The 26,538-nt window shown below is 40.3% G+C and overlaps 1 protein-coding gene across 9 annotated transcripts in view; it reads right to left on the bottom strand.

Annotated features, from left to right (window-relative positions):
* DPF3 (double PHD fingers 3) overlaps window positions 1-26,538 on the bottom strand; it is a 100,547-nt gene that overhangs the window by 45,455 nt on the left and 28,554 nt on the right. For 4 of the 9 annotated variants that reach the window (XR_002001859.1, XM_019007003.2, XM_019007002.1 and 1 more), the window contains exons 4-8: window positions 23,020-23,115; window positions 21,944-21,982; window positions 18,283-18,361; window positions 17,940-17,981; window positions 8,710-8,847 (exon numbers count right to left, since the gene is read on the bottom strand). Coding sequence is in view for 8 of the 9 variants with exons in the window: in XM_019007003.2 (XP_018862548.1) it covers window positions 8,710-8,847; window positions 17,940-17,981; window positions 18,283-18,361; window positions 21,944-21,982; window positions 23,020-23,115 (394 nt within the window). In the remaining variant the exon portion in view is untranslated. The remainder of the gene's footprint in view (window positions 1-8,709; window positions 8,848-17,939; window positions 17,982-18,282; window positions 18,362-21,943; window positions 21,983-23,019; window positions 23,116-26,538) is intronic. The other 5 variants (XM_015630962.3, XM_019007000.1, XM_019007005.1 and 2 more) reach the window with 3 other exon arrangements.

Raw genomic sequence — 26,538 nt, 5'->3', positions numbered from 1 at the left:
TTGCTGCTTTTCATCTGAGACATAGTAATTAACTAGGTATTCACTTTTTGCGTAAGGTAATCCACAAGTAGAAGGTGCAACTTTAAGCCAAACAGATCAGCTGGCAAGAACCCTAGCAGAAAGTTGACTCATTTAGATCATGGTGTCTCCCTCTAAGGATTCAGTAAAAAAAAACCAAACAACTCACCCATAAATGAATATATGAACCATAATTAGAAACTGTTTCAAAGCAAAGGCTTGAAAACCAGCCATGGCCTTGTCCTGTCTTACTCAAAACTCTTCTGATTTTCTTTTACATTGCAAACTGCAACAACAGATCAAAAGCTCTGAGGAGTTTTGAGTACTGCCTGAGCTAGAGTTTGCTCATAGGAGGTACATTTAAATCCGTGCCTCTTGCCATTTCAGCTTAGGGTTGTTTTCAGGATTCATCAACATCTTCCCCAAAATTGAGTATACAATTTTTTTAAAATACTTTTAAAATTAATTAAGGAGAGATGTGGAAAGATGTGCACAGTTCAAATAATAGCTCCCCTGAACCTGAAAGGTGATTCACATGAAGACAGGATGCAGAGTGAAAATAAAGTCAGTATTTCCAAATAAATTTGGTATGCACTTATTCTGAAACTTTTTTTTTCTTCTTAGCCTAATCAAGTTAATTTCAAGCTATAACAAGCTGAGCAGAATAAAGAACTTCTTAAAATATGGTATCATCATTCACAGTAGGCAAAGTAAGTTCAGTAAATTACATAAATTATGTAGTATATCACACAGTAACCTTGTTCTGTAGGCAAAATATGAAAACTAAGCAAGTTGACTGAGTTAAATATATAAAATAACTTCTGCACATTCCTAATTTTGAAGGCAGAGGCACTAAACAGAATTCTAGTTTCCCTTCATCCCTCCCAAGGAACCAAAAACCCTGTAAGTTATCTTCCGCATAGTTTCAGTTTAATAATAAAAGCAAGGTGCTTATAATGAAACAACATCAAGAAATAAGGAATTTTATTTTCTACATCATCTCCTGGAGCCACATGACTCAATAAAAATCCCTAATTTTTAGAGATTAGAAGTTTTCTGTTTCTCAGGGCTGCAGAAAATATCTTGGATGGAAGGCAAGTTCAGAAGCAATCAGAAGGAATCGTTGTCTCTGTTTTTTAAACAGAAAAGATATTTTAAATAGTTTTTCTTCAAAATGTGACCCTTAAATATATACAGACAAACCCCCAAACAAATAGAACCTTGTATCTATCAATTTTTCTGATTTCTAAGTGAAATTATTTTGATGATTTGGATCACAGTCTTCAAAAACTTGGGAGGTGGAACCAGTGCTTAAAAGAAAAACTGGTTTTCTGTTCCAGGGTAAAAGAAATAAGAAGTATGTATGTCACACATACTTCTTCAGCCTGTAGGTAATACAGAACATTACTGAACCATAATTTAAGATATGCATCTAGATTTGGCAGCATTTTATCCCTGTTTTTTGTCATATCCACATTACTGGGAAGGGGATGGAGAATGCATGGAGTGCATGCCTCACTGCTGGGTGTGGAGCTGTGCATCATTTATTTCAATGATTACGGTGAATTGGCTACCGTCAGAGATATACGCATTCACAAAGGGATTTTTCCTAGCACATTTTGTCCGGCTCTTACCTGTTTCTTCTGGGTTTGGTCCAAAACCAATAAAGCCCACTGGAGGTTTGCAATTCAATTCAAAAGGCTTTGAATCAGGCCATTTACTCTGTTTTTAACAAGGATCTTCTGAGCACAGTAGAGACCGCAGGACCCTGCATGTAGGCCTGCGTCAAGCCAGTGCACTTCACGATGGAGGGAAAGGGGTGGATTTGCGCTTTTTTGTTGGGGTTTTGTTTGTTGGGGTTTTTTGTTTAATTTACAAGACTCTTTGTCTGAGATGGGGCCAGTTCTCCTTTCCAGCTCCTCCCTTTTTCTCCCTGGCAAAAAGGCAAGTCCAATATCTGGCTGCCTGAGCAGGAGAACGCCAGCCAATTGCCTGTGCCTGAGGTCGTCAAGCCCCTTGGAGGCCTCGGTGACAGATAATCCCAGCCTGTGTGTCCATGTGCCCGTCCTGGCTCCCCTGGCTGCCAGCGCTTCTGGCTGGCAGGACTGGCCCGTCTCCATGGTGACCGTGGGCCCGGCTGGCAGCCTGGCCTTGCCACCTGCCTGCCTCGGCTCTCCAGTGTAAGCAATCGCAGCACAGCCCCTCCGCTTGCTGCTCGGAATGGCTCTGTGCAGGGCCGGCAGGCTCACGAGAGAAATTACACTGTGATGATTAAATGAAAACGTGGCTTTAAGGAGAAGGCAAAAGAAAATCAGTGCCCGTTCTGTGGCTTTCTTTGATGGAAGAGGAGGGAGATGGCTGGCTGGGCATGCATCCCCTTCTGTCCCCATCATTGCTGGGTGCAGTGAACAGTGATGGGGCAGGGAATGGACTGGGGAGCTGCTTCTATGCTCAAGGCTAGACCCTGCCCTGGGAAGGAATAATAAAAGAACACAGCTGCTGGTGTGGTGAGGAACAGGCCGTGCACAGCTGAAGTGCACTCACATGTACACAGGCAGGCAGGGATGTGCACGGCCATTTCTGAGGACTCCACACCGTGAATTAAATGCATGGGTTTTTCATTGCAGGTTTCCAGGAAGAAGTGTAAATCAAACTGAATGAGAGGAAATGGCCAGTCACTTACTTTGTTGTTAGCACCAGAGATAAGCATGTTGGCTGGCCCAAAACTGGGAAGTGTTGGGGTGCTTGATACAGGGCCCTGCAGCAGGCTGGAGGCGACACATCTGTGTCAATGCAGTGCTGTTTTCTACTAAACACACTTGGAACTTGGGTGTAACGCTGGGAAACGGCTGGTGTTCTGTTCCCAGAGTCTTGCTAATCAGCCTGCACAGCCCCATGGCCTCCACTAGCTCCGGCTCCCCACGCTGCACTCCCCCGCACGGGATGGGCATGCCCTTTGCTGGCAGCCGGAGAAGCAGGATATGCTACTGAGAGGTGCTGCAAACCACCCACCCAAAGTATTGCCAGGTCTCTGTAGAAACTGGATTTTATCTACTTTTTTGAGTTAGCTGGTAGTGTGGAGATAGAAGAAGCTGTTGCTTTTGCACAGCTTTTAGCTGAAAGGTTTGCCTCTCCTACAGCCCCTGCTCAAAGAGAAGCACAGCCAAGGAGCACTACAAGAAGGGCTAGGAGAAGGAGGTACATCTGTAAAAGTCAGAGGAAGCCTCTAAATGTGGGGAAAGGAAGATCATTTGATCATCTCTTTTACAGGAATCAGTGTGGCCCTTAAGTTAAACAGCTAATGAAAGAGCTGGAAGGTGAGCTAGGTAGCTGGAAGGTATAACTAGGAAAATACTGCATCAACTGATTGGATTCAATAGATTTAGGGAATCAGTGTTCCTCCACCTTAAGGCAGCATTTCATAGAATTTCTGTGCACTGACCTTATAGACTCTTCTGCAGGAACACCTAAAGCATCAGTCAAAAGCCCACTGCTAGGAGTAAAACATTGTAACTGTCTAGTGCTTTTATGGTGATAAACAGTAGGAGACACAGAGCAGGAAGACAGAAAAAAGGGTCTGACATCTTAACATAAAGAATTCCTGACTTCAAGGGGTACCTCTCTAGAGACTTGGCACCTGGCCACTGAAACACATCATTCCCATTGCCTAAGGGAATATATCCCACCTCCAGAAGAGATTGTAGAGCCCAATATACAGTCCCATCTGGCAGCATCCCTCAGTATTTAGGGGAGAATGGCCAGTGCCATGAATTGGGTCCCTGCAACATCTTGTAGGCTTTTATCTGGAAATGATTCACTGGAGGAGTGTGAGAAGGCAGAGAATACCTATTCAGTTCAAATTCAGTCAAAGCATTTGGATTTTACTTGGTTCAAATTCTACATGGAGTAGGGAAAAAATGGCAGAAAAAGCAGGAAAATAGCAGAAAAAGAAAAAAAATGTAAATGCATAAATGAAACAATCCTAAATCAAGAGTTGATGTGCTGCTGAAGCAACACATTCTTCAAAAACCAATTGGTCAGATTGGAAATATTTTCCCATAAACTACTGAGAAGCACTCACTGCTTCTCTTCAATGATAGTTGCACATCATGAGCAACATTTTAGACCCTGTCCAGGCAGTATAGAAAAGAAACACCAAATTAACAAAACAACCACCCCATTACTCCAATCAAAACAAAGAAAAAAGTGAGTTGCAGATTAGCTCTCCCTCTACACAGATGAGTTTGGGATTTTCTACTATGCCATAACTCTAAACAACTATCTATTTTTTAACTCAGCATTGCAAAATACACACACAAAAATCTCAAGAATTTACAGCTGCAAACAGGATTTAAGGGAAATCTTTATACAGTTCAAACTCTCCAATCACTACTGTTTCTGCTAGCATTTTGAGTGTTTTTCCTTATGAAAACAAACTCTGAAAAGAGAAAAAACCCAAACAGATTAAACAACTAAGAAGTCAACTCAAAGGTACATATTTTCACTGAAAAGCACCTGCTGCAGGGTATCTTGTTGCAAGGTGGGCATTGATGCATCCTTGCATTCAGAAGTAGCTCCCACCATGGTCCCAGCAAGGATCAGCACTGAGGCAGGGAAAAAGTAGGCCTGATGTAGCTTTTCAAATTGATGCTGCTTGTGGAGAGGAACAAACAGCTGATCTCCAACTGAGGGGCTGACTCTCGTCATTTATTCATGGCCAGCCCCCTGCCTGGATGGAAATAAAAATGTTTCAAAGATGACTGTGTGGGGGAGCTGGAGGACAGCTTCGAGGCACACTGAGGTTAGCACATTAATTTTTTATCTCTGGAGACCGGGTATCCAATTATGCTTAGAGTACACAAACAACTTTGGCTGGTCTCTCCAGTAGAGATTTATCCACGTAATAAAATCTGTGATGGAACGGGGCACAAGAGGCTGATGCCATGAGATAATGTACCCAGGTGGTTTTGCAGGGCAGATGCTTAAGCTAGGAGAGGGGCAGGAGGGCACAGGAATGCATCCTCCTAAACTACATGTACTGCACTATAGATCAACCTGCACTCAGCACAGAGTACTTCATTTAGGATCGTCATTGGCCAAAGTGCTTGTGGGCATAAGATCCTGCTCAGTTGCTGTTTCTGCACAGCCACCTGCAATCAACATTTCCCACAGCAAAATGCCACTGAAAACTCTTCTCCTTTAAAGGAGAGGAAGTTTTTCTCCATGTAGATACACTAACCTATTCTTCCAGGAATTAAGAAAGAGCATTTTATACTAGGACACTCTTTCACAGAAACATTTCAATAGATAGAAGTCTAATGTAATTCCTATATCAGAAGTGTCTCAAAATTAGTGAGCACCAGCTGCCCCCAGAGCTGGCCTGTACCCATGGAGAGAGATGGAATAAAACAGCAGGTGTTTTGTGGCAGGCTTGGATGCACCCTGGGCTCACAAATCTCACGGTCTCGGTGCCAACATGTAGAGGAAAAGCCAGCAGAGAAAAAGTCTGAAAATGGTGTCAGATCATTTATTTTTTCAGTGGAGTTGAGGAAAGGGGAAGTTGACTTTTTAAAGGGTTTTCTATAATTTCCTTTTCACAGTTCAATACTCAGGTAAAAAAAAAAGAGGGGAGGTGAGAAATAAATTTATGTATAGGCAGAGGCAAGACTAGACACTGAGCAAGGGCTATTTATTTGTGTCAAAGGGCTAGATAAAGCATACAAACAAGCCACTAAAGCTCAAACAGAACACAGGCTTGGCTGTTGACTGTTGAACTATCTTTCATGTTGCAACAGGTAATCTATATGTGAGAAAGAAGGACAGAAGGAGAGAGAGATGTAAAGGGATGTAAACAGACAAACCTTCTACACAGTCAAGGACAGTTAGGTGTGCAAAGGAGGTGAGATGTGGGACTTAGGCCAGTCCCAGTTCTCGATGCACACCTACTCAATGGTTCTCTGTTTTAGGTAGGTTCCTCCTATCTACATCTCTTTTCCAGTGTTAGGATAATTTTCTGACCTACTCAGATTGGTATGTGCATGAAATAGAGGGGACTGAATACGCAGAAAGACAAGAGGCTTTCAGGTCTTCATCAGCTGGGGCATCAATAGTTGAATCCTGCAGAAGCCCTGCTCCCTCCTGCATCACCAGGGCTGCTGTTACTGCAGGTTCTGCCAGGAGCGGAAGCTGTAGAGGAGATGTGGCTACAAAGGAAGGAAGTTCATGCTGCAGCTGCCTGCCTGAACTTTACTGACCTAGTGCTCACCTCCCACGGCACAAATTCCAAACGGCTGGTTTGATTTGCCTTCCCTTTTCTAAATCAGGCTGCTCATATCTCTGACACACTGCTCAGCAAATAACCAGATCCTACTCTACATCATATTTCTGGTCCTCCTGTTCAGTGGGTTGTGGATTAGCTGTTTGGATTAACATGCCTCTGCCTTCCCTCCCTCCCACCTACCCCACCCCCCATGCAGAGAGGACTCTTGAAGCTCAGGGCCTACAATGCTGCAGACCTGTCAAATCTAATTCATAACACATGCCTAGCAGTTCTGAGGGGAGAGGAAGGATCTGATGCTCTGGCTCCCCACCATCCCCCTGTACAAAGGGACCATTTAATGACTGCACATTAGCAATGTGGACAATTAGCATTCACATGGAAGATAAATGGCAGCATAAATTAAATATTGCCAAGTGGAAGAGCAAAGATATAAGATCTGAGCTCAAGGCTGTAAACATACAAACAGGCAAAAAAGGAACAAACAGCCACTGTGACAGCTTAACCATTTGGGACAGTTACCTTCCAGCATCTGGGACTTTCCCCAAGGCTGATCTGCACATTTGCACGGCTGTTGCCCATACCTCACTGGCTCCTGGCTGGTTACTCTTTCCACTCAGGAATCTGAGCATCAGAGAAGTTTACCCCAAAGGTTCTAAATTTCTGCCTGCTTATGGATCTGCACAACAGCAGCTTCCCTTTGCCACATGCTCTGGGAAAAAACAAGCCCAAACAGCTCTCATGCTACTATTTCCCATAGTGTAGAACACACTTTTTTTACCATGGGCCAAAGTCAGCTGCTCCTAACCTTACCATAGGTTTTCTAGCTCTTCTTGATAACTTCCATCATTTCCTAACCCCAGAGACACAAGGACTGAAATCGCTTCTGATATCAAATCTATGTCAAGCTGAATTCAGGGCATGGGACACTACCCTTCTTTCTTTGGGGATCTATTACAAGACCATTATCAACATTAATTCAATACAGATTTGCAATATTCCTCTTAGGTATGCAACTATTACTGGCTACTGCAGACTCAGGAAAAAAAACCACCAACCAACCAAAAAGCCCCCAAAGCTGATGAAAATGTTAAGTAAGCAAAAGCTACTGGCTGAACAGTGACATTCCCCTGCCTGCCCAAGTAGTCAGTCTTAGTGCATTGACAGCTCAAGTTTATCAACAGCTGGAGAAGTCAAAATTACTCTTGCTGTGAATCTACAAAACATGTGAATAACTAAAAGGTAGAGCATAAAAGTGACAGGAACATAAAGCTTGCCAAGTGGGATCACACTAAACAGTCCTTCAAGCTCAGACAGTGGCTAGTAGCAGATGCTTGGGAGGAAGGAAACCCCCTCCCATACCTCCCTGGGGACAATTATCAATTATACTGCTTAGAAAGACGTTTTCCTACTTCCATATTTCTTGCAGTTCTTAAGGTATTAGAAAGCGTTTTTCTGCATATTTTTCCCAGTAAGAATTTTATTGCTTTATTACTTTGAACTAAAATAACACATATCACTTGCTGATCCAAAAGAACTTGTTGAAAGTGAACAGAGCTATCTACACAAATCCCAAGGTCACAGCAACCATCACACAGTACTGCACTCTGGAAAAACTGAGAAACAGGGGATTAGGGACTTGCAAAAATCAGTGACAGAACAAGTCTCAATTAGACAATTAAGTCTCCTTAATTTCTTGTTCCGTGCCCAAGGAGTATAGAAGAGACAGTCAAATAGGGTGATGGACCTTATGCTCACACTGAGCATATGTGATTCATCACATAAAAATTTGGACCACTTAGATTTCTTTCAGCGCTATACCAGTGTGGGAAATTGAGGCACATTTTCCCTTCATGTTCCAGTTCTCCTCCTTGCAGATCAGTACTGATGTGTTTTCATAGCTTTTGTCAAACTGTAACTAAGAAGCAGCTTTGGCAAAGTTGAGGGTAAGCTGTTTGTGCAGCAGGTGAAGGTGTAAGGGAGAAAGGTGCTGTTATTTTCATACTGAAAAACTGAGACATTGATAAATATCTCTTATTTAAAGGCAAAATAAAGGCAGCCCCCTGAAACTACTGGATGTGTATTTCTTTGACATCCTTACTAAGAGCCACTGGGAGGCTGCTTAATGATGGGCAGGTTGGGCATCTCTTCTTTTCCCCCCTCTCCTTGCCACCTCCTCCCCACAGGAGCAGTAATGGAAAAGTGACTTGCTGCAGAGATAATGCTGGGTTTGAAATGAATTTCTGACTAGCTGAGCCAGCACCCGTGTGAGCTGTGGCTGATTAGCTCCAAGCATCCAGGTCCCAATCACTCACAATTGAGCCAGGCAATAACACAAGACTCCCCGAGGCAAAGACAGGGTGGAGGCAACACCCCTGAAAAGATGTCAAAGGCAAAGGGAAAATCCTACTCACGTTTGTGGTTCTCATTTCGGTGGACAGGGGAAGAGCGTGTCTCCTGCTCGCGGGCTTCATCACCCTCTTCACTGGCAAGGTGGGTGTGAGCATAGTGGTAGCTCAGCCCAGGCCTGTTCTTGTAACGCTTGCCACAGACTAGATGGAAAGGAGATATAAGGGAGGGGAAGAGAGAATAGAAACATCAGTGTGATCTACAACCACAGCAGCATCCTCTCCAGTAATGCTCCCTTTTCCCCTGAGAATGGCACCACGCGCTCCATGCGCCTGCCCAAAACTCTTCCAGTGGGCACTGGTGGAAGGTGACAGAAGGCAGCCCTGCAGCTGCAGGTCCCCAGACAAGCTTTCTTCCCACCATGCTGCCAGAAGTCCTTCCCACAGGCCTAGGCAAATGCACATTCAGTCCCTGCAGATCACAGAGCCCTAATCCTCTCTGCTAAGATTACTAACAAGACTGCACATAAAATTAAATGAGATGCCAGTTCCAGTGGCGATGCTGCACAAAGCACAGCAATGAGAACAAGACTGAGAAGAAAGGATATTATATTCTTCATTACTGATCTCTGAAAAAAGGAAACAGCTGGGATTTTTTTTTAAAGACTTTCTCTAAAAGGTTAATAAATAGCTTTATTCACAGATTCCCAATTAAGACAAGGAGATGGAAATCATCCACAGTTTCTTGCTAAAAAAAGACGTGGTATCAATACTTATTTGCCCAGGTAAACTTCATATTCGGCATCCCAATAAACAATATAATGTGTGACAGAGAATGCTGGTTCTGAACTTTCATTTATTTTAGGATTAAGTCAACAGATATTAAGGACAGAATCAAGCAACCCAGGGTGATGAAAGGTCTGCATTTTCACAGGGAGCTTACAGCAAGGGCAGGCAACATTATAAGATTCATTACATATAAATTGATTTTCTATAAAGTTTTTAATTCACATTATCATCTCAAAAATTTATCACTTTTCATTTTCAAAGCATTCTCTGAATGTTCATTTTCTTTTATACAGCTATTCTGTCTACCAAATACAAATATTGCCAATTTAAAAGATTAGAAAACAAAGACAAAAAGTTTAGTGCTCTTCTTGCAAGTTTTTACTCCCAGAGACATTTTCAGGCACTTTATTACCTTGATTAACCTCAAGGATTTCACACAGGAATAAATATCATGTCCAGCAGTCTGTCCTGCATAGCTTAGAAGTCCAAAGGAAATGGTGCCAGAAGGGAGAACAGAATCCTGTTTTTATAACCCCCTGAAAAGGATCTCCAAGGAGTAAATGTCCATCCACTCCTAAAAACTTAAGTCGGCTCCAATATGTATCCTGCAACATATATAGATACTTACTTCCCATTCTCCAGACACCTGAGTCTGGGAATGTCAAAGACTCCACAGATAAATTTTTTTTAAAAATTTAAAAAACCAAAAACAACAACAAAAAAAACATGACAAATCCTCTCATCCCATTTATTCATTTATATATAAATAAAACTTAAAATTTTATACCTTTCTGCTTCTACTCAGAAAACACCAACTGATGTTCCACCTTTTGGAACAGATTACAGAAAATTTTAAATAAAAGCCTGTTACAATAATATATTTCATTCTTAATCTCTTCTAACTGATTTAAAAACTCCCTCAAGGAAAATGCATTTCTTTTTTAGAAACATGTAAAACAAGCTCATGATACGTATGAGTGATCTGGAATATTAGATACTTTTATCCCAGTTTTCTTCATTGTGCAAGGTGATGATCCCAGAGTCATCATAACAAGACAGAAGTTTCTTTGAAGTGCAGTATGTCTTGTCCTCAGTCACAGATTTTTTAAGTCTTTGCATGGCCTTGATTTAAAAATGAGACCTCCTGCAGGAGGGAAGGGGGAATATTGAGAGAAATAAAACACTCATATAGATATGCACAACCATTCTTTGAAGCATCTGCCTTCATTTTTCCCATGTAAACCTAACTCCATTGCCAGACATTTTGAAGAGCTAGACTGTTGTTAGATGCATACTCTCCACAAAACATCAGTCTCCCTTCTTCTAGTGCCATCCTTGTTTTCTTCCAGTGCATTCTGGAGAGGGAAACTACTTGTCCTTCTCTGTGGTCCTGCAGGGCAAAGGACAAGCAGTGGAACAGATGCTGAACAGAAGTCAAAACAACAAGATATCTGCAGTTCTGTGTGATTTTCCCCATGTTTTGAATAGTGGAAAAGCATAACACTTAAGTAAACATCAACCCAAAGAGAGCCCGCTGCTTAAATTGTTTCAGAATGGTAACCTCCTCTAATTACATAAATGTTGCAGTATTTCTTAGAATGGAGAAGGAGATTTACATTTCTAGCAGATTGACCATCTGCTAGATAAGCTGGATTGGCTCGTGAAGTATCTTACTCTGTCCCACTTACTTTTATGCATTCAAAGAAGAACGTTAAAATATAATTCTATTGCTATGAATTACCAATACTGCTCAAAGACTTCTGTCAAATTATTTCCAGAACACTATCAAGTGATCAGTGCACAAAAGGAGACTTGCATTCCCTGCAGCAAGTCCCAAAACTGTGGTGTTTACTCCATTCCTTACAGGATCCTGCAGGGATTTTAGCTATGCAGTTAAGGATGACACAGGAAGTCAGATGGGTTTCCAGACTCATCCTTCTTCAGCAAAACAGTATCAGCACATCAGGAAAAAGCAAGTATCAGTATAAGCTGAGGTAGTAGTAATTCTGCAGCTGAGTCCTTTCCATTGTGAGGACTTCCAGGTGGCCTTCAAGGGTGACAGTAGTCTCAGATATGCCTTGTGAGAATTTGATTTGGAGGGCTTTATAATCAGAACTGTGGCAGATGAGTTTGGTTTACGTTGTCCTACCAGATCATTTGTAGAACCAAATATTTGCAGTTCCAGCAGTCTTTATTCTTGGTGTCTAGATTTTTCCATTCTTCAAATTCACTTTGTGTCATGAAAAGAGTCTGAAGCAATGCCATGAATTGAAACTGGAGAGATTTCATGTTCCTCAAACAAATTAGACTTTTGCAGGGAGGAAAGGGTCATGATATTAGTCAGGCAAAAGAACCATTGGCTTCCGTGAGACTTTGCTAGAATGAAAGCTAAGTCAGAACTTCATGGTTTCTCCAAAAGATTGAATCTTCCTGAATTCACCCTAATCTCTTATTTTCCAGGTAAGAGCACATTTTATTAATCTACCATATCACTGTGCTAAGAAGTAGTTTCTACAAAAGGGTGATCATTAATAAACACTTAGTTCTTATATAACTCTTCCCACTGCAGACTGGCTCTTCAAACATTAATTAATCTTCCTCCACATTCCTGAGTGGGAAATACTATTCTCATTTCAGTTCTGAAAAAAGAGAACCGCAGAGGGGCTGAGTTGCCCACACAGTGATCTTTTTTCATTAGCAGGACTTGAATCCAGCATCCCCACCAGTGCTTACACCACATCTTTCTCATTCTTAGAGCTGACAAAAGCATAGTGAGGACTGGTTCTCCCAGTCTGAAATGCATGCTGTTGATTACTTTTTAACACTATGCAGCTCACACATAGCAAGTGAGAGTGTGCCTTTCATAAATTTTGTCCAGTGGCCTTCCTTTCAGCAGCTTTGACTTTTTATCTTCAATTTTCCTTGCTGGATAGGCTCATCATCCTTGCATGTGGTAGATTTCACCCTGAATCTCAGCACTGGGAAGTGGACTTGATCTTTAATTAGGTAGCCAAGCTCAATAAAAACAGTGGGAGTTTGTAGAACGTAAGCCACTCCAATTCCTCCTGCATTCAAAGGATATATTTTTGCTGTGACCTGATATGAATGCTGCCTTAGGAACAAGCTGGGTAAGTAAGCAGTAATACAGCAGTGCAGACCAAATGTCACAAATGGGGAAGAGGGAGATTTTTTTTTATGAGGCCACCAGACAGTCTCCTATGATGAACCTTACTTTCCTTCAAATTTGAAGACTGATATGAAGATGTTACACAACTGCATTACGGGGGGGGAAACAGTATAATTGCAACCATTGAGTGTTTCATAAAAGAGAGCTCTCTTCTAAGTTCTGGGCTGTAGCACCTTGCAATTCTTTGGATAAGCAAATTCTCACTCTGCTTTTACTTCTCAGTGAGTAAAATTAATTTAAAATACTTTCCTGTTAAAAGAGGGATTTGAAATGTATGACTTAAAAGACTTCCTCATCAAATATCTAATGGCTGTGTTGCTGTCATTTTGAAATAGTTACACATTTGGTCCTTGGCAGCCTGTGAGCCTTGTTCCAGCCAGCTCTCCACATACATTTTGCACAATCTGTCACCAGTATGAGACAGAAGGAAACAATCCATGTTTTTAGTGGAAACAGGAAACTGGAGGAATACATGCTGATATTTTTTTTTTTTGGTCACTGAATTTTGGCCTCCTCATTGTCTTTCTTTGCTTTTCTCTGTTGCCTCCTGTTCTTTCTTCTCACTGTGCTGTGTCAAATATTAAATTTTGAGTTAACTTTTGGCAGGAAGTTATTCCTCAAACTTGGCTTCCTGTCCTACCATTCACTCAAAAAAAAAAAAAAAAAAAACAACCAACAAACCTGTCCTTGTTTTGCACTGATTTGGTAATATAGTCTCCCCTGTTGCAGTTGTATACAGACTCTGGCACATCTAGAGATCTCAAATATTAACAGTGCATTTTTGACCTCTACTGATAGAAGGACATTACATTCATCCCTCTTTGATCAGTACTTCACACTATACACCTGTAGTATGAGAGCAGATATCTAGTAACCCATTCCATAGGGAGTTTTCTGCAGGTAGAATAGGGAGGTCAGTAGTCCTTGTTTCAGTGCCCCCAGAGGACAAGTCCCTGAATCTACCTGCTGTATTAAAATCACAGTAACTTTGACCCCCAGTGCAAAACATGCACAGCTCAACAATACAGCTGTGCACATTTCAATAAATGGGTCGCTAGCCAGAGCAAAGGTGAAAACAACTATCCAACATGAGTAGAAAATGTTCAACTGCCAGAGTCAACTCTGTTCCCCTCTTACCATGTGTTCTATTCCATGTCTGTTATTCTGTATTTTAAAAAATACATAAATTTAAATGTCCTTACCTATCTAATCTTGTCTTTTCTACCAATAATGTAGTCAATGGATGCCAAGAATAGCAGCTATGGTGTGAGAGTTGTTTGTCAAGTTCATCTGAACAAGCATCTTATTCTAGATCTTACTCCTTATCTACTTAGGAATTCACTAGAAAGGATAATACCAGGCAGTGATTACTAAATAACCTGTTAGGTGAGCCATCCTTGTGCCTCTTGTGGATATATAACAGAGCAAGTTGCATAAATCCAATTTCTAAAAGTAATTGTACATACATATAGATCTATCAACCACTCATCTTCAAAAATGCTTCTGTCCTCAGAACAGCACATTTATCTTTGTTCTGGCTACCAGTACTTTAAAAAGGCCTTTTGGAGTTTTTCCAAGTGAAATAAGCTTAGTAAAAGACGTGAAGAAAATACAGCTGAAAGAAGTCCCAGTAACTGTTGACAGACACAGAAGACATTGTTATCCCTTAGGAACAGTGCAAGGACTGCTAGTCTTGGACTTCAGCAGAGAAAATGTAGGTTAAGTAACTAGAGAAACCTTAGAATTAAGTTCTTGATGAAAGAATCAGCTTCTACAAAATACTGCAAGGTCAGTGTCTCTGGGTACATAAAATGTTGCATTAGTCACTGATCCATCAGAGATTCTAGGAAGGTTTCAGTCAATGCTCATTTTGCACAAGGAATGGATCTGAATGTACAGCTCAGTCTCAGTTCTACAAAAAAATGTACAGTTCTACAAAGAAAGGATGTGATACAACTATAAGTTTCTATGCTAAAATAGTTTATATGGGAATAAAACTAAAAGGAGATGAGGACATATGGGTAAAAGGGTTTTAGAGGTGGGCAAGGGAAATCTTCCATAGGTAGAGTAAAACAGAAAAAAAAAGGTGGAATTATGTACATAGTCCCATGTCTCCATGGGAACTTGATGAAAGCATATAAGTGAGGAGGGGCAGCAGGAAAGTTAGTAACTTGGAGAGATTCAGCAAAGACTAACTTCTCTGGATAAAGGAAGTAGACTTTGGAGTCATGGAACTCAAGCACTACAACTGATTGCAACTTTTAAACCAGAATACAAGTTTCTAGATAAAACTTCAGGGAGGGTTGTTCTTTTTAAAAAATAGTAAGTAATATATAATAAACACTATTAAAATAGTAGAAGGCTATTTAAGAAGACTGCTCAGTAGAAATAATGGTTCCCCAGCTGAATATTTGACAGTGACATAACATCAGTTTTCATGAAACATGTAGGTATTGATTCATTCATTCATTCATTCATTCACCCTGAACCTCCTTTAAAAATCACATGTTCTGTTTATCATGAAGTAGTTTACCTCATACTTGCTTGACATCAGAGGCTTGGCTTTGCCTTGCTTTTCAAGCCCTACTTTCCACTCTTCTTTAAGGCACCTGCTGCTTCTCCTAGCCAGTTGCTCAAGGTACATTTGGGACTGGTCTCACACAACTGCTGGGCCATTTGGCTACATTACCATTTGCAGTCTCCTATCTCCCACCAGGCTTCCCTGCCACTGTTGTTATTGAAGCTATTCCAAGGGAGCTCAAGGCACAGCACTATCCAGTGCAACTGGTTGAAAATCTGACCACCTAGTTTTCTACTTGGTGATGTGATGAAACAATGCATTTCATGATTTTCCTAGTAATTTTATTGATGCTTCGGTCAAACATTTTATTCTGAACTTCTACTACAGTATATGCTCAATAAAACCAGATTAAGTATTTCAGAATATTTCATTCCACAAAGCAGACATCCAACCACCTCTTCCTAAAAACGCAGGAGGACAAAATATTTTGCGCTTTGAAAACCTTTACCACATAGAAATTACACATTTCCAGTCAGTTTTAATGTTGGGACCAAGCTTAATACTGGTGTATGTCTGAATGCCTCTTAGAGAAAAAGGCAGGTCTTTTCAGAGATAGCATTTTTATTTTCCAACACAAGGGGTCTTGCCAGCTGGGCATCACTCTTGCATCATCTTACTGACACACAGCCTAGTTTTTTTTTCCAAAAACCTTTTTATAACTGATGAAATCTATTGATAAATTCTTGTTTCCCATAAATATGAATGTGTAAATATGATAAAAGAGCAAAGTAGTTTTTGACTATAAATAATTTTTTGTGCCCCTACAGTTTTATAAGAAAATTAATTTGGTTTAACTGTGTTTATGCGTTCTTCTCTATGGTCATTTTCAAAACTCAAATATCAGAATACTTGCAGAAAAAGCAAACTGTTGGCCCATTAAGCTAATTATTTATACCAATAATGTGGTTGAAAGAATAATGTTTTCCTAAACAGGAAATACATACACTGTGTTTTACCTGTACGTTTCCATGTAAAACAAACCTATCTGCCCAAAACATCTGCACAAGGAGTACTGCAAACCAATTTCTAACCTACTAAAATTAGATTGAGTTTTATCTATAAAAATATTCATCAAATAATTTCAAAGAAAAAAATTAACCCAAGAAATCCACCCAAGCAAGATAATAAGCCAATTACTCATAATTAATTGTATGTCATGTTTGTATAGAAATTTAACAAGGGCAGGATATACTTCAGGATGATGACATTACAACTGGGACAGTTCTTCCCTTCTGCTCTAAACTCAGGTAAAAGAGTTCTGTTGTCATATAACCCTTTTATCAGGTGTCTACAATAGAAAAGGAAAAGTCACTGTGCAAAGTCTGGAGTCCAAAACTCCTTATGACTCACCTGCAAGTTTCCTAAAAGTGAAAAGCGTCAGCCAAATGAAATAGGAAAGTTTATATTTCCAAAACCAAAGACAAAATTTATGCTCCAAAATGTAAGACAAGGCAAAATTCCATCAATACAACGATGTATGAGATCCTTGACTTCAGGCTGGATTTCTGCTGCCTGCTTTGATATCTTCAATGTTTAATCTATTCTGTGCAAATCGCAACTATGCATGTTGTGGGTTCTTGGTAAAATCCAAAAGCAGTGCAAGATCAGACAATAAGGAGTCATTACATTCAAAATGACTACCACTGACAAGTGTCCTTGGATTTAGAAGGATGTTCCAGAAAAAAGATAAAGAATGATATGCATATACCAGTAAAAGAAACCTGTGGATTTCGGCAAGATACATCTTGGGCACTCATAGAAGTCTTAGAAGACACATTTTAGTTCTTCCAGTGCACTAGGATGGCTATTTAACTTCAGCATAAGTCTTCTGACTCTTCATAACTTAAAGGGCTCTTCCTTCTTGACCATTTTTTTGTCACGTGTCATGTCCCATTCATATGCAAGTCTTTCCGTTTCTGGGCACGTACAGTCACCTGGTCTCACCAGACAAGAATATGATTTTGACACGTGGAATATAGTTCTTATTCACCATGCATGCTCCTTATTTCCTCATGTTTTTAAAAATCAGCAGAAAATACCCCCATAGATTGACATAGGAAGGATTATTCTTCTAAGGTCTGTAACGTTGCAAGATAGGAAAATAATAGAAAAGGGAGTTCTAGTTGTCCTCAAAACCACCTGTTTTGGATCACAGAAGTGAAGATCTGCTATTCTCCTACTTCCATTAGCTTTTTTTAGGTTATTGTCTTACAGGCTAGAAGGTAGTGCAAATTGCAATTGTATGTACATTCTAGAGTAAGACTTAAAGATGGGATGCCTCAAAAATAATCAGGGAAGATAAGTGCCCTTCACAGAAATTACATAGTGAAGCAAAAAAGAATATCAAAAGAAGAAGGAAGGCATCAAGGACTAGACTGTAAAAAAAACCCAAACCATTTTGTAACAAATATTGGACTCTTCACTCATACTAGGACTCTGGTACCCTCCTTCAGTGTTGATGCTCAGCTCTAGTATAATTTTTCTGTTCAGGCAATGCCTTGCTTCACCTGCAGTCCAACTGCAAGATGCCAAACAGCAGGGCTGTATTCAAAGGGGATATGTATCAAAACAAAGCATTTGAGATGTTATTTGTTTCTTAAAAGAGCTCAGCTTTTGATGATGCCACAAGTCTACTTTCTAGTGAGGGATAAGACCTTCAGAATTTAGCCCAGTGAGATTTTAAAAGGACTGAAGGGAAGAGAATCACCAAATATATCAAGAGACACAAGGGTGAAGTACCTTTATCGGAGATTTTTGAGTTATGCTTTTGTTTGTAACTATCTGAAACAGAGAAAGAAATAGAGGGTGAAACTTACATGGGGGAAAAGAAGACAAAAGGCAGAGAAGCCAGAAAAAGAGAAAGAAAATATAAGAGATGATTTATTAAAGGGCAAGGGAAAGTGGAGTCTTGCCGAGAACTTAATTTTATTTCCTTCATGCAAAAACACCAAGAGCATCAGCAGCAGGTGGCAAACATGCAAGTCAGAGAGCAGCAGAATATTTTCCTGAATATGAAGCCCTGAGTGCACTGAGCTGGTAGGACCAGGCTGGAAGCAGAATAAGCTGTCTAGTTGCTACTTACTGTCACAAACATAGGGCTTGTCATGATCATCCTGGGAGGCAGCATCATTCCGTCTCCTGCCACCTCCAGATCCCCGAGCCTGCAAGGACAAGAGGAATGTTAGAAGTATTCCCTCACCCCTCAGGTCTCCTTGCGCCCCACACCCCCCTATGAAAGATATACAGTATAAACTAAAATCCTCTGCTTCCATACAGGTTTCTCAACGTGGTCTTGACCCTTCATCTCCTCAGATGTGCACTATGTTAATGGGCCTTGTAATGCAGTGGAGAACCTCTCCACAGACAGCTCAAACTGTTCATCCATAGCAGTCGGTCACTGCCAGCACATATTCAGTTGAGTATCGTCACACATTCATTTCTGAAGATGTTCAAATACCTTGCTGAACTGAATATGAATGAATGAATAGATGAACAGGTGTTGAAGGATATCTGCAAACATTAAATCAGCCAGAAAACAGGCCCCAAATAAAAGAGAGGTCAAATTATTTCCTTCAGTATTTTCAAAGGGCCATTGTTTGTGTTGTTATGTTTTGTTTTCTAGCTGAAAAGCAATGTTTTGAAATGGCCTTCTGGGACAAAGATACTGTGGCTAATTATAAAAAGCAGTTTTGGTCAGTTAGTGGAAAAGATTAGATAATGTGGCTACTTGCAACAACAGAAATTACCCAGAAAGGTCTCTCTGCAGTTCTGTGTTCCTAAAATGAACCAACTGGCAGATATAGAAACTGAAAAACTTTGTTTCTCCAGCACAGACTGCTCTGCCTTGAGCTCCAGGGGTGAGAGTGGAATTCAGCATTAAAACTACTTGGTCCTGACCCTTCTCAGCTGAGATGTCAACAAGGGAACAGCTCATATCTGTCCAATACTGGAGTTGTGATGTGGAACTGGGAACTGAGCCAAGGCCTTCAATTATTTCATGTTCACTAATGTACAGTCAGTAAATGACAATAGTTTTAGACTTGATCTTTGTTTGAGGAAGTGATCACAGGTGGATGACTAAATAGTCCTTTATTAATTCTGCTATCTACTCTATTCCGGGAAATAAATGGAAGAATTGCTTCTGCTGCTCCTCTTATTAAACTGTTCATATTTGTCACTCTAGACAAGGCCACCTGAGTCAAATCCTGCAAGCCTTTGTATGTGAAAATAAGGAAGGGACAGAGCTTTGTTAGGTAAAGCTGAAGAAAGTGTAGAAATCCTGAGAATACTCTCACCCAGCCATAAAGGGGCTGTAGAAACTCCATCCCTCTTCTATGAGCTTGGAACAGAACTAATACTATTAGAATTTTGTTCCACTGGATATCTAAAGAGAAGTAATAAGGAACAGTTTTACACTGGCCTGACAAAGTCTGTCAAAACAGGGATTTATAAAAACTTCACATGTTATTTCCCTGGGATTGCTCAGGTCAAACTCTTAACACAGTCCCAAAGGAAAGCCATGGATTTGCAGCTATCTGGATGGGGTAAATACTATTATGTATGACAAGGATAAATCTGCCTTCTGCAAAGACCTCTGTGCAGTCCAGCACACATGTGCAGAGCAAGATTTGTAAGGGTGAACTGAAAAGTGGTTTCATCCTAGAAATGGCCTCAGCAACAAGTGTTTGGTGGAAGCTTCTTTACTGACCATATCACATAAAATCATCCTACTAGTCTGCACTATTTTCTCTCTGGCTGCCAGCTCTTTAAACCCCCTCTGGGCAATGAAATCAATCCCAGGCTAGTTCTTTGCTTCCCTCACTACTGCTAAATGTGCCGCAAACTGAATTTCAGTCCATGGTAGCTCATCCACAACCCTCAACTCATCAGGGAGTCTTCACATGGACAAGTGATTGGCCCTTATAAATACTTCTGCTGGTACCCAGATTAGGATCTAATTTCCCTATCTTACCAGCTACATTGGCTTTTCAGAGCTATGAAAAAGATGTCAAGTCTTACATTTGTCACTAGTCAGTAGCTCTGACTCTATTCACACACTGGGAACACACCTGTTGAGTTAGAAGGTAGTATTTTTACATAGGTACGTTTCAGAATATGATACTAATTTAAGGTTTATTGCTCAGAGTTTTGCTAATCTTACAGCCAGCTGTTTCCTTTCAAACTGTCCTCTACAGAAATGCAGGGGCATAGCATTCACGGCATGACCACGTGTCAGATACACTTTTTCATGCAATGAACACAGAGGGGGGGATTTTCCAAGTCAATGACTTTCAATGGGACTTGGTTTCCTAAATGTGCTTGGTGCCTTTGTCCCACGGGATATCCAGCTGATGAGCAGACAATCTGTACAGGTGCAGCTGTGTACATCTCATATCTCCTTGCAACCTACCCTGCCCAGCTCCTACCACATTGCCCCTGTCCAGCAAAGACACTAAAAATCTCCTGAAAATCTATCTCTCCAGCATTCAGTGTCCTTCCTATGCTCCCTTGATTTCAGGGCTAGCCTTGAGGGGAAAGGAAACCAAGGAGCTGCCCCAGAGGCACTAAACTGAATGCCCCACACTTGCTGTCTGTGCTCCAGGCTGTTGAATTCAGTCATCCATGGCTGCCTTTATTCTCCTGACAGGATGCAGCAAAGACTACAAGACCTGACATGTGAGGCCTGGACCCATGGCCCAGCAGCCTGGGAGCAGCCCTGAAGCAGCCAGAGAGAGTAGCCAAAAGGACAGATGGAGAGTCCAGGATTAAAAATAAAATCATGCTGTAGGGAAAGGAAGGGGCATGTGCAATTTGGAAAGTCCAGAGCAGTAATTCCGTTGCATTAATCCTGCATTTATGCTGTTAGTCCTTCTCACTCCTCTGAATCCCCAAAGGTCACGCTCCACAGGATCCTGTTTCTTATGCATGTCCTTCTCCTCTTCTGCCCTCTAAAAATACCCTAACCAAGTTCTTCCCAGAAACAAAGAGCTGCCCGGGCTTCATGTCCCCTAATTTTAAATCCTTAGCCTCAATTCCCTATAATGGTTCAGGCTAGAAAAGGGCTGCCTTTAGAAAACTGACATAGCACTTGTGACCAGATGCAATTCAGGCTTACCAGTTTTCAACAGCTAGGTAACCTGGCCCTAATTTTGAAATACTAATTTCTACCACATTTTGCTTTGGTTATTGATGCCATCAAACAAAACTAAAAATTGCTTGAAGTATTTGGCATTATTCAAATTTCTCATTTTTGCACTGAAAGAAGCCAGGGCACTAGCGGATCAGGAGTTAGTTGCAAGAAAAAAGAAAGCAACCCTGCTGCTCCTATACTTAATAGGGGGCAAGTTCTAGGACAGAAAATAAAACATAAATGTATGCTTCAAAATGAATGGGACATCTAGTACCCTCCATCTCCTTTGCTTACAGTAACAGAGAAAAACTTCTGTAGCATTTTCCTGATCAAGGAAGCAAAATCTTGCATGTGACACTAATTTCAGGACTTTATATAGGTCTGGGACATACGAATACACAAAATTTCCTTCTCCTGAGCAGTATATCTATCTTAGATATTCATTCCCTTTCACTCACCCTGACCAGCATGTGCAGTTTACATGAAAGCAACTTATTAGAACAGAGTTGTTAGCCTGCGATATTAGTTGATTGCTACAGTCAAGCTTATGTGCATGTATTGATTCTATCTCCTGGTTTTGGTTACTGGTTCATACAAATTTTCTGAAACTTACATTTTTCTGGAAAATTTTTTTCCAGGTGGGGGTCTTTGGCTAAGAAAGAAAGAAAGAAAGAAACTGGTTCAGGTGATTTTGAGAATAAGGAAGGTGAAATATATACTTATCCAATTATTAAAGTGCTTTGATCTTATATTAAAGGACTTAAGCTCCAAAATAAAGAGGAGCAGAAAACTGAAACAACACAACAAACAAAGAAGAAACCAAAAGAGAGGGTCTGATGCATAAGTACATTGCAAGTATTCAATGTGGTTTCATGTCTCTTATTCAAAAGCTATTATATTCTGCTCATTTGGGCTAAAATGTGGCCCTTCTTGCTTGACTTCTATGAACACATCAAAAGGTACTTCTAGAGCTCCTGTGCCCCTGCAGCATCCACTGGAGCCAAAGAGAGATGAAAATGCTCAAAACTTCTGAGACTTGTGTTCACGTTTATTTAGATGCCTAGGTCATGGGCCCACAATTGAAAATGTTGGTTCCAAGTTTAAAATGTTGGCCTCATTACTTAACTGGTACCCTGATGAATTGTGAAGACATCTTAGGTAAGAGAAGGGACACAGAGTCCCCTAAGGATAAAATATTGCCCTTTTTAAGCAAATGGAAGATTTGCCATGGGCTCAAGAGAGCCAGCGTCAGCCACAAAATGCTACCCTGGAGAAAGCTGCAAAACTTATTAACACTGTTCGAGTTACTTTTATTAATACTTTTTTGGCTGTCATGACTGAATTTGCTGCTTTTCTGTAATTAGTAGATTTTTTTTAAGGAGCATTGTAATAGCAGGATGTCATCATAGTAATTATTACAGCTTACATTACAATTGTAAGTACAATAATAAAATAAATTTCCCCCAAATTTTTACTCTCAAAATAATCCTTTTTTTTTTCACAGCAATTCATAAAAATAAACTGAAAAAATATTAAAATCTATTACATATGACTGAAAATTACCTATAGTGTTATCACTATCATATATTCAAGGACAAATACTTTGCATACATAATACACATAAGAAATATACACTAGAAAGCAGAGGTTTGCTTTCTTCCTTTCCATTCCAGTAAACTCTCCACTTACCCGTCCTCTAGGCCTGTTCTTTCGTTTCGGAATATCTTCTTCCAAGTCTTCTTCCTCGTTCACTTCATCTGCATTTTCATCATTTTCTAAAACCCTCTGTGATTGAACAATAAATAGGAATGGTTAGAAGGAAAAAGGAGGACACATACAAGCAACTACTGCTTTTTACCACAGTTGCTGTGGGTTATTATCGTTGATATAAAGCCAAATCAGATCCCAGTACCCTTGCTTCCCTCAACCAAAGCAAAATTTGCACTCTTTTCCACTTCGAGATCTCTAGGGAATTCCTACTAAAAAAAATACTACTGATATCAGTCACCTATGGTAAAAAGGTTCCTAAGAGAAAATACTGGCATCACTGAGCACAAATGTTCCAAGACAACACAAATATTAGTATGTACAACTGCAGGCCCTGTCTGGGAATTTGTTTGCCTGGGTTTTTTACTTTCATTTGTTGCAATTTAAATTGTTTTGTTTTCTTCTAATGTTGAGAGTACACTTTAGGAATACAAAACCAGTGGTTTTCTCCTTGGTAGCTCCCAATCTTCTTTCTTTAGCAAAAATAGAGAAAATTCCTCCATATATTCCAGAATGGATCTAGAAAGCCATGTTTTTCAGGGCTTGCACCACAGGTAAAACTCTAATCTGGAAGCTGGAAGTTTGTTGCACGAGAATGCTGAGGAATTACAGGTCTCATTGAGGTTAAGGGTACCAACAGCAATGATTTGTTCAACTAATTATTTATTAGGAATAATACTTCATTCATACAGCTCACATAACTGTGAGATGCCTGGGCCAGGAAATTTAAATCTTTTAACTTGATCTTTTGAAATGTAACCTCTACAGAACCAAACACGGGCTGGCTGTCCTGCATGGAAACATGCACAAGTCAGACATCACATGGAAAAAGGCCAGACAAATCATCACAACACTAATGTGGGAAGAAGTCCCATTGAAATTCCCTCAACCCTTGGCATGTCTGCTAGAAATACAGAGACTGGCCCCAGCCACTCCTGCCATTTATGGCTCTGTGCCATTTTGCAAGGGACTAATCTGGAATCACTAACTTACCCTTGCCATGTGAATATTCATTTAAATTACAGCCACAATGCAGACTCAAATAGTGACATTAAACTGATAGGAATGTTTTTCAGTCTTACTGTATTTATTCCTTCTCCCTAATTTCTACTTAAAAGATATTTGAGAGTCAGCAGAGGGGGAACATGAGCAAATCAGTTTATTTTTCTCCTTTCCACACACCTCAAGCACCAAATTCTGAATTTGTGGGATAGAATACAAGAGAAATTTCACATTTCAAAAAGTCTGTATTTAGAAGACCAGTTACAAAAGTTTATTCTTTTATCAGCTAGATTTATAAGACTAATACTGGTCAGTGCATTACTAACAAGTTGTAGCACATGACAAGGATCTAATCTTCTATTTTTGAATATCAGGAAGCTATTAATGAGCTCCAAACCATCATGAAATACAATTTTGCATAATATTGGAGGTACTAAATACTAAGGGTATAAAAGTTAAGCAGGTTCCAGGTCTGCATACATAAAATGTTTCTTCCAAATTCACACAACTGCACACATTAATTGACTCCATCTTAGGACTGAAGTGCTTGAAAAATGTTGTACATGAGGGGACTGTAAGAAATGTAAGAATGTATGTAAGAAAATAAGCAAACTTACTGATATGAGTTTGTATTTTTATATTGTCCCATATCTTAAATCTTAAAGTATCTCAAAAAACCCCCAACAAAACAGGGGCAACCACATCTTATGTGGGACAGAAATAAGCTAATTTACAACAATACTACACAAGAGTTAAGAGAAATCACTTTCTTCCTTTAAAATTTAATCACCAATTTAGGAAAGAGAGATAATATGTAACCAAGTGAATTTGGTGACACTGCCAGAGTAATTCTTTTAATGCTTTTATAGAAGGGCCATAACCTTTCTGCTGCATGGTCAGAAGGCTACTCTAACTCTTCTCCATCCAACAATGGAGACTCACATTCAATACTAATTTACTGTAGGGTAGAATTGTCAATCCTGTTACATACCAACTGTACAGCAGCTCCCAGTGCCTGCATTTATTTAGCAGGGGGAACCCTTATATGTTTCAGCAGAATAACTTTTCTTTTCCTATAATGTATTTCTAAATCAGTTTCCCAGCCCTATGTACTTTGGTGCAGCCGAGCACCAAGGCATCTTCTCCTGACAGATACTTTGAATTTGGGAGGGTGGCAAGTGTCTGGGACTGAGGTGGGAATTACAATTATGTCTATCCCACCTGCTCACTCTCACCACCATTGAGGCTGGGCCCTTTCGAGTCACAGCACAGACAAGTATGCAAAGGAACAAAAGAGAGATTTGCATTCTCTTATTTGTCACACCGATAAAGGCACTGATTGTGATTTTGATCTGGTACAGTCTAGCTGCCAGGTGCCAAAGTACACACTGAAAGCTGCATACTAGTGAAGGCTTTGGCAATCATTGTTCTACAGACTGAATCCAGATAAGCTGTGCTTGCATAAAATGAAGCAGCAAGACATGCCTTTTGCATCTGCTCTGATGAAACTGGCATCCAGGTGACAGGTCACAGCTACAGCAGTTTAGCTGAAAATCTGTTCTATTTTTTTGCACCCCCTCCCTGCTCTTCAATGCCTGGATTTATGTCAGTTCCACTATCTCTGAGGTCTCTTTCCTCAGACTGCTGCTGGGGATAATTTGGGAGCTCAGATCACACAGCAACATTCCAAGGCACTTCTCAATTTCCTAAGGATGCTGTACCATGACTTCATGTGACCTTGGAAGCAGGTGAAAACAGACCTCAGTGAGAGCTCTCAGCTGAACACACCCAGATATACTACTGAAGAAGCAAACACAGAGCAGGGCTCCTGCCAAGATTTTCCCCAATCCTTGAGCATGCTTCCTCTTTGATGGTGCTCATCTACCTGTGCAACTGGGAATGGGAGACCCAGTTGTGCTGCCCTCACCTGTGTGAAATTTCCAACAAATAGAGCAGTAAGACTGAACTCCAGGTAATACAGATTTGATACCTATGTTTTTCTGTTTCATTTGGCATGGGACCGACCTCTCAAAATTTTACTACTTTTAGGTATAGAGTCAATTTTTTGTATCTCACTCAGAATTACCAAGTTTGACACATTGCTAATAACTCTCACTAAAAATCCCTAAAAAGACTCCTGGCACAATGGTGTTTTAGCATCACGAAAGATGTGCTGCTGTGGGAGAGGCCCACTTTCCTAGTGATATAAGATGTTTTAAAAGTGACATGGGCTTATGCAAGAACCCTTTATATTAGCTGAATTCCTTCTATAACAGACCTACAATTGTGTTTTGGCTTTTAATTGTTGAAGGATGGAATGGAATCTTGACAATTTTCAAACCATAATGCATGTGAAGAGGCAATACTTCTCACACTGCATCACTAATAATAACTGAGATATTTAAGATTACATTTTAAGCTATTTGTTTTTCTTGTATA

Source organism: Parus major, chromosome 5 (genome assembly GCF_001522545.3).
Source record: "Parus major isolate Abel chromosome 5, Parus_major1.1, whole genome shotgun sequence".
Lineage (NCBI taxonomy): Eukaryota > Metazoa > Chordata > Aves > Passeriformes > Paridae > Parus > Parus major.
The sequence above is the reverse complement of the archived record's forward strand: the minus strand, read 5'-3'. Positions and strand labels throughout refer to the sequence as shown.